Source organism: Halyomorpha halys, unplaced genomic scaffold (genome assembly GCF_000696795.3).
Source record: "Halyomorpha halys isolate HHAL.00 unplaced genomic scaffold, Hhal_1.1 Scaffold2269.1, whole genome shotgun sequence".
In the NCBI taxonomy this organism is placed as follows: domain Eukaryota; kingdom Metazoa; phylum Arthropoda; class Insecta; order Hemiptera; family Pentatomidae; genus Halyomorpha; species Halyomorpha halys.
In genome coordinates, this window is record NW_027105858.1 from 8,138 (window position 1) to 17,233 (window position 9,096).

Consider the following 9,096-nt stretch of genomic DNA (forward strand, 5'->3'; position numbering starts at 1 on the left):
ACAGTACTAAATACTTTTTTGGAACCTCTTAGAAGACCATTATGAATTTAGGGTGTAAAAAAATTTATTTTAGGAATTTTAAAACGTCGCTGTACGTATGAGCTTTTACTTAATAAATCAACAAACTGTGTCCCGCCAAGCCACACAATTGTGTTCCCAATAAATCCCAATTTTACATATAATTTAAAATGGAACTTGGGAGTGAGTAATTTTTCCCTTAAAAAGTAAACAAACAATATCGTGTATTCTACAATATCTTTTAAAATAAACTCTATACTAGTCATAATTAAGTCGTAAAACAGTCACTGCTGTGGCAGCAGTGGTATGTGCAAACCCCAGCGCACTACCCCACTGCTCCCGCGCCCCGTATGCCAGAAATGGCAAGGGAGGGGAATAAAAAAAAAAAGTCGTAAAACAGTCATTTTAGTAGTATTCAAGGTTTTTTTTAATTTTGTTTTTTTTATAGACAACAAATATTGTTGAGATAACAAAGTATTACAATATTACATTGCCTGTAATTAAAATTTATATATCAAATATTAATGGGAAGAGTATCGAAATAGGCTAATTTTCACTAAAATTGGTGACCTGGGCAGAATACGCTGTAATTTTTTTTTAAAAATAATTGATCTGAGTGTAAATTTTTATTTAAGATTTTCCTTGAGGATGACCAATATGGCCGAAACGTTAGACTTTTAAAGAAACGAAGAGTGTTTTAAGAGTTAAATTGAATACTATTTCTTTTATTTAAATAATCCTACTTTTGTTTCACACTGTTCTGGTAGTTATGAGATGAGGATATTTTGGCTTAGTATATTTTGATATCAACAATTAAACGACCCTCATTTTTTTTTCTGTCTTCAATATATACCCACTTTAATATGATCAAATTGTATTTTTCTTATAATTGCTAGTTGATTCTGTCAGTGGTAAATTAATGACTTCTGCTCATCGACTTTGATGTATGTATTGTCTAAGCGTATATATTCCAAACTCAGAATTTATATTTTCTTATATTATAGAACCCAATCAATTACTTTCTTGGAATGTACTACTAACGGTTCCTACATTCAATAGTACCTTCTAGTCATAACTTCATTCCTAAGGGAATCCTCATTCCAATATTGTTCGGTGAACCTACTCAGTTCTTTTTTTTCACAAATTCATCCTTTCCTCTTTCACATACACTCAGAAATGAGTCTTAATGCAGTAGGATGAGGGCATATCTGTTAGGACCTGTATCGCTTCATGAGACACTCCGGAATGACTTAATGACTCGCAGTAGAGCCATGGCTTGAATTATCACTAGCCTACGTTTCTTTCTGTGCCAATTGGATACCTGCAAGTTCCAACGGCAGAAAAAGGCTGTATTCGAATTATGTTTCATTTACGTATTGCATTTTATTAATTCATGCATATTTGTTTAAAAAAAGAACTGTGCTAGAGGTTGTTAATCCAAGAGGGGGAAGCTCACTTCCAAATGCTCATTATTACTCCTCGATAAATTCACAGCATTCTGAGGGCTCAAAACTAGTTACCGCCATTCAACAAATTTACACAGGCAAAACGAAAGCTCAACTGGAATTTCCAGTAACTTAAATTCATCAACTAAATCCTTTTATGATCCAAACTATAGTATTCTAACAATTGATAAGTAAAGACCAAAATTATATCAATAACAATGAGAATTGTCAATTAATATATAGATCGGAATCAACCTGTCACTTTAGTCAACCAGTGTCAGAGCCAGAACAGGTTAATTTAAAATTGCAGAAGACTTTAAATTGCTTATTTATTATTCATGAATTATTGAAGTTATAATTCGGTGGAGTTTCAACTTATTTGCATTTTCAATTCGAATCTGATCAGAGTCTGTGGTATCGGCGTCGTTTCGTATAAATCCTTGCACAGCTTTTCAGAGCAGAAAAGCTAAACCTCAATTTATTTTTTTTTTTTTACTATTACTAATCACAACGTTTGGCACATACATTTATAAACAATACATTTTTATGAAAGGAGTAAAAATCTAGACGTATGATGTATTAAAACTTTCGATGTATGAATACAATTAGTAAAGATGGTGTCTTTAGCTAAAATAGCTCTTTCTGCAGGAAATAAATAATTAATTTAATTGAAGAGAAACGTAAATAAAATAATAATTTTTAAAAATATAACACACTCTAAATTACTTGATAACAATTTTTTGACATTAAAACTCAAAATATAATCAATATACAAGTGTCTGTTTTGCTATTTCCCTTTGCAGCCATGCCGTGGAGTATCTTACCTGTATTTCAATAGCTGAAGTGGTGTAGAATATAAAGCGATCTAAAATGGTGACGTAAGCCATTTTTATAATTTTGCTAATTAATTAATTTCATAACAGTGAAAGCAGGTTTAATACACTTGCTTTATTTAAGTTTCAATTCAGAAAACATTTATTAACATTGACTTAATTCATTAAGACCCTAAGGAAGAAAATATTTCTGAGTTTAAACAATTAAAAATAATATTGCACAGTAGTCTCAAATTAAAAACTTGAATTTTCTCATTTACAATTCTGGCAAGATCTGGGGATTCATTAGTGTATCAGTCAAACATTTTTAGAGTTTTACATTTAAAAATCGATTATTCTTTATTATGTTATTATTTTATTTCGTTTATGAGGTTATTTTGTACTTTGTGGAAATAATAACCTTAAAAACACAGGTCATTATAATATTTATTATATTAGCATTAAATTATTTTTAATACTACTGTTTACTGTGCATATTTTTGAAGAAGAATAAAGTTTATTTTTCATATGTTTTTCTAAAATGATTAAAAGCGGCTTTGAGACGGGTCCTTCCCTACTTACATACTGGTGAATATGGTGAAGACAAGTATAAACTTTTGCCACTAGGAAAATGAAATACAACTATCGTTTTTCCTATAGTACTGTATTTTATTTTTAATGATTGTTCTTCTCAATGTTTTTTTAGAGGAATTTCAAAAGCTATTTAATTATGAGACACTTCATAATAAGTATCATTTTATACCCTATTTTTGTTTATTTGCTTATTTCAATACTTAATATATTTACTTTATTATATTTCTTTTTTAATTAGCATCTCATAATACCACATTTCAATAACTTAATTATAATTAGTATTATTGGCGCGACAGACCATGGAGGTTTAAGGCTTCGCGCGTTGTACTTACACTTTCACGCGTATTTTTTGTGAGTGGCTCCCATTGGCTAACGGCCTCACAAAAGCCCGGGGAGGCTGCGAGTGAGTATTGTATAATTATGTGCGAAAAATGATATTTTGACGGGCTATGAAGAATAGCGATGAATAAATCAGCGCCAACGGACTGGTAATGGACGGGTTGGTTCCTAGAGCAGTATTTTTTTTATGATTTTAGAACAAAAATTGTCGACATCTACCTGTTATTCTCAAAACTAGTTTTTGTTTGCACATACAGCCTTTTCCATTCCCATGCCAGAGTGATCATGTACATAAAACATTATTATCACTGTCCATAAAGATAACTTTTTGTTATTAGTATCTAATTATTGTAAATGTTTAGTTTTACACCATTATATTTAACAGAATTTATTTAGATAGTACATCAAAATATTTTACATTTATCATGATATTTTCTTTTTCTTCTCTTTATTTTATTCACTATTAATTTTTTTTTAAATTTATTTATTGATATTTACAACTGTACATAAATACATCAAGTAAATTTGAGGAAATAATAATGGTATGGTACAAGCATGTAGAGAAACTACCCATTGGTAGCACTCTAAAAACATTTTTACAATGTAAGGTCTCGAGACCATCTTCTTTTCAGATACCTCGGAGGACAATTAAATTTTTAAAAAAATTAAAATCTGTACCGCTACAACCAATGAAGGGTCAGGGGTTCAGTACTTTGTAAAGAAGTACTGTTACTAGGCCAACGGTTGTGCAAGGAGGTGATTTGGTCTTAATCACGCTTGACCGCCAGATTTTTATCCAACTAAGGGTACCTAATATAAGAGGCTGGGTGGTTCTCAGTAGGGCTCCAGAACCCACAGAAGTTGACTCACGGCAACAGTGTAATAATAGAAAACAATTTTCTGGCCAGCCGGATTCAAACTTGGGTCCTTGGAAGTAATAGCCACGCGCTTTACCACGTGCTCCCATTTTATTCACTATATTCATCTTTATCGTATCCATTGTTTAATTTCTTTTTTTATATTTATGGTATTATATTTATATTGTCTTCTTATAATCATCTTAACTGTATTATCTATCTGCATAGATCACTTTTTTTATATATTTTAATATCCTTTTCATAATATGTATGTTGCTTAGGTAAAGTACTATAACACCTAGGCTATTTGGTAACAAATGTCTACTATTTTAACTTTTAAAAAACATCTAAAATGTAAATTCATTATTATTATATTTCTCAATGTTCGTAAAATAAAGGAAATATTTAAAAATAGCTTTTCCGGTCCAACATTCGTTGAAGTCAGAGTTTCTAAACTCCACATTGAGAAAGTAAAATGAATTTTTTTTTAGTTTAGTAATAATTAATAAAGTAGTAGACCAACTTTTAAGTTGGAAAACGCCGACCCGCAACACAAATAACAAGCAGTAGAAGAAAATTCTACTGAGTTAGCAACAAGTTGCAGTTCCATGTTTAACGAGGCAGAATAACTCCGGAGTGGAACTTATTGGATGAAGTTTATTTTTACACAGTTCTGTGAATCGAGTCAGGGTGCTTAGTGAAGTGTTTCTTCAATATCATCGCTAGGTTTTATCTTTCCTTAGTGAGCCTTTTATTGTTGAAATGAATTGCTTGAATTATTATTCAATAGCATCCTTTCGGAATAATTTATCACAGTAGAGTTAAATAAAAATAGCACTATTTAAAAAAAAAAAACATTAAAAAACGGTCTGCCCATAAACCCTATTATTAGAAATCACAATGTTAAATTTCGTAGTAAAATTAGCTCGTAGTTATGAAATCAGCTCTAATTTATTCTAGTCATGACCATAAAATTTTAAAAAACAATAGCATATTGAAACTTTAGCAAGTTTACAAATCGATATTTAGGATTCTAAGAATAATATTTCCAGATAACGACATTGGACAGCGAACGCCCATGTTATGGCAACCATTGAGTAGATCAAATATGATCGGTCGGTTATGAGGCGTTTCTTATAGTTGCGGACTCTAGCATGGATAAAGGATTTGTCGAAGGCTAAGAGCCGGAACGTGTTCAGATAATATAGTTAATAGATGATTTGTGTTAAAAATGACGGGTTGGGTTAGTTTTCTCTAAACTAAAATTACTGGGCTTAGTAAAAATGAGACTTATCGTTTTCCAGACGCTTTCTGATGTAGCAGTTGTAAGATGATAAATCAGGTAGTTTGGACTGTTATTCACACGGATAACTATTATCTCACTAGATTAAATCACCTGGGTCTTGTGGTTTAATGTGGGACTGATACATGTTCTTTTTGTTTTTAAAAGATATGTTTAACTAATTGATGCATTAAAATATTATTAAGGAATAATAAAAATGTAAAATTGTTTTTTGTTGTAATTATTTTATTGTAGTCATTTGCTAAGTATAGCTAAAATAAATGCACATATCTTAACTTATAGGAGCTGGGGTTACTCATGCTGTGGCTCCTGCCTGGGCTCCAGCATTAGCTTGTGCACCATATCCTCCAAACCCTGGCCATGCTCCAACGGGCACACCGGTGAACGATGAACCATATACCTGCGATTGACTCTGTTTGCTAGATTGGCTCGATGTTTGGCTGGATTCACTACTGCTAACTTTCATTCCTCCTTGTGTCAAGTAGGCAGGTGAGAGGGATAGGGAAGCTCCTGGTGCAGCTCCTGCTGATGCTTGACTTGAAGCTCCAGCTCCTACCTGTGCTCCTCCATTAGCTAGGGCTCCACCAGCAGCTTGGGCTGTTCCAGCAGCTTGTGCTCCTCCAGCAGCAGCATGTCCTTTTACAGCAGCTTGGGCTCCACTATTGGCTTGTGCATTTCCACCAGTTTGTACTCCACCAACAGCTGGTCCTGAAAGTTGGGCTTGTACTCCTCCAGCTGTAGCCTGTGCTTTTCCAGAGGCTTGTGCTCCTCCAGCAGCAGCTTGTCCTTTTACAGCAGCTTGGGCTCCACTATTGGCTTGTGCATTTCCACCAGCTTGTACTCCACCAACAGCTGGTCCTGAAAGTTGGGCTTGTACTGCTCCAGCTGTAGCCTGTGCTTTTCCAGAGGCTTGTGCTTCTCCAGCAGCAGCTTGTCTTTTTCCAGCGGCTTGAGCTTCACTATTGGCTTGTGCATTTCCTGCGGCTTGTACTCCACCTAGGGCTGGTCCTGAAAGTTGGGCTTGTGCTCCTCCAGCAGCTTGCGCTACTCCTTTATTAGACTGAGCTCCTTCAGCAGCAGCTTGTGCTTTCCCAGAGGCTTGTGCACCTCCAGCAGCAGCTAGTCCTTTTCCAGCAGCTTGGGCTTCACTTTTTGCTTGTGATTTTCCACCAACAGCTGGGCCTAAAATTTGGGCTTGTGCTCCTCCATTAGCCTGGATTCCTTGTGCTTTTCCTGAAGCTTGTGCTCCTGCTTCGGATTGAGCTCCTCCAGCAGCAGCTTGTGCTTTTCCGGCCGCTTGTGCTCCTCCATTAACTCCAGCTGCAGCTTGTGTCTTAACATCGGCTTGCGATCCTACAGATTGTCCTGAAATCTGAGCTTGTGCTCCTCCAGTTGCTAGTGCAGCTCCTCCATTGGCCTGGGATCCTTGCGCTTTTCCGGAAGCTTGTGCTCCTGCTTCGGTTTGAGCTCCTCCAGCAGCAGCTTGTGCTTTTCCAGCCGCTTGTGTTCCTCCACTAACTCCCGCAGCAGCTTGTGTCTTAGCATCAGCTTGTGCTCCAGTAGATTTTCCAGAAAGTTGTGCTTTTGCTCCTCCACTAGCTTGGGCATCTCCAGAAGCTTGAACTACTCCAGCAGCAGCTTGTGCATTAGATTGTGCTACTCCAGCTTGTCCAGAAATTTGGGCTTGTGATGATGCTTTAGCCTCTAATCCAGCTTTCGAAGGTGATCCACCGACTCCTGCATTTGCACCTGCTTCCGCCTTTACTGAGCCTTCTAGACAATCAATAAACTAACTGTAAATATTTTTAGTAACATTAAATTTTCATAAGTATAAATAGAGAAATACAATATTTATTAAAACTTATCTTTTCCAGTTTCATTAAAAACAATTAGAGATTTTATTTATTCCTTAAAACAAATCAGCATAAACTAGGTGATACTTCTATGACTTTTGCGATAAAAGAGAAAACTTAAAAAACTTAGTTGTTTACTAGAAGATTTTTTTCGTTAATAATTTCACTACCAGTAAGGAATGGGTCAAATAACCCGTTTTACTAAGTCTCGACCAAACCAGTCACTCTCTGGTATAAAATCTACAAGGAATCACAATTCTTCTACTGCAATACATAATACAAAAATAAAAGTATTGCTTGAAACATTTAGTGATATTAGATTATTTCGGCAGTATATATAATTTCATTTTAATGCATGACTCTATTATTCAGTTGCTACCAATCATACTGTTGTAAATACATATTATTAACAATTAATAAAAAAAAGTTAAAATTTTATAAATATAATTTAATTCTGAAGTGGATTAATTATGATCCTTCAGCATTAATAATAAATTAATTATTTTTGCTCATCGGAACCCTAAATAGATTGTAAGTGCACAATGAAAATAAATTTATATCATCATTGAACGAAAATTCAGGCAATAATTTTATTATTCAATAATAATTAAGTGTTTTTTTAAATAGCTACCCAAAGGAAGACCATAAGACAGTTGAAGAAGAGCAACAACCAAGAAGACGAGTGAACACTTCATCTTGAACTGAAGACCACAACCTTTGGCCCGGTTTTTATACATAACTCCGTATCGCTAATCCATTCATAATCACGAACATAAAAAATATTCTACTCCACGTTTCGCAATGGTACTAAGTAAACACCATTTTCATCCGGTAGGAAAAATAGCTACTACAAATTAGTTAACCTAACTGAAAACAAATAATATTTCTTAAAGTTTTTATATTCCTATAATCTTCAAAAAGACCAGATCTATTTTATCTTCTGTTATTTCATGTTTTTTTGGTCTTGTAGGAGATATTATTTCTGACTTCCTGTTATCATTTTATGTTTATTTTTTAATTACTGACTCAGTTTAACTGATAGATTTGGGATTGAGTATATATTTTCGAAAAAATAATCAGAAATCAGTCATTTTATGTTGTTTTAATTAGATGTAACAACGTTTCGACTTAGTCAGGCAGCAATTGTGAATTACGGAGGCCATAATGAAGCTAAAATTGAAACCAAAATACTGAATAAAATAATTATAAATTTGAAATTAATGAAATAAGAGTATGAAAATGTTGAGAAACGACGAATCCGTAATAGAAAGATTCATTAAATTCATCCAACAGACTAACTTAATAATCGGCTTTTAATTATATAATTATCTATTCATCTTGTCTTATTTTTAAAATTAGAATAGTTACTTATCTGCTTTTCATCATCCTTTCCCCATCATTTCCATTATCGTAACGATTATTAAACAAATCATAATTGCCTAGCTAGATAATATTTCAAATCTCAACTACAACAACTAGGCCTTACCAAAACCTACAACCTACGGGCGTTGATGACCAGGCTGTTAAACACCCTTTCAAAACTAAAAAACAACGGAGTATAAAAACAATTAATATAGAATAAATAATAGGTTTATACCTATTATTTTATAATTTAAAGGAAAAATAAATATCACTAATGATACTGATAAAGCAGTGAAAATTAAAAAATAACTAACACAAAATTATTAAGGAAAGGCGGTTCATAAATGGTGGTCTTCTCAAAGTAGTTTTGTTGAGAGAACTATCAGATATGACAATTTGAAGTAGATAGGATGAATATTCACATGACAGCTACTTCAGATTACCATAGATGATATCAATCCCAACAAGAGCAATTTTGATAATCGTTTATACGGTTACCTCGACTTATCCTAC

At 33.7% G+C, this 9,096-nt stretch overlaps 1 protein-coding gene across 1 annotated transcript; it reads right to left on the bottom strand.

Annotated features, from left to right (window-relative positions):
• Positions 1-5,572: 5,572 nt before the first annotated feature.
• On the bottom strand, positions 5,573-7,973 carry LOC106691348 (spidroin-1). Its single transcript, XM_014437091.3, has 2 exons — positions 7,853-7,973; positions 5,573-7,141 (listed from the first exon to the last, which is right to left on the bottom strand). Exons 1-2 carry the CDS (start codon positions 7,956-7,958, stop codon positions 5,664-5,666), a joined length of 1,584 nt encoding a protein of 527 aa, XP_014292577.2. The 5' UTR covers positions 7,959-7,973; the 3' UTR covers positions 5,573-5,663.
• Between the last annotated feature and the right edge of the window lie 1,123 nt (positions 7,974-9,096).

Excerpts from the sequence above, each read along its gene's own strand:
- LOC106691348 (XM_014437091.3), bottom strand. The coding sequence starts at position 7,958 with ATGTATAAAAACCGGGCCAAAGGTTGTGGTCTTCAGTTCAAGATGAAG. Across the intron at positions 7,142-7,852 it reads GTCTTATGGTCTTCCTTTGG|AAGGCTCAGTAAAGGCGGAA; the intron begins GTAGCTATTTAA and ends TTGATTGTCTAG.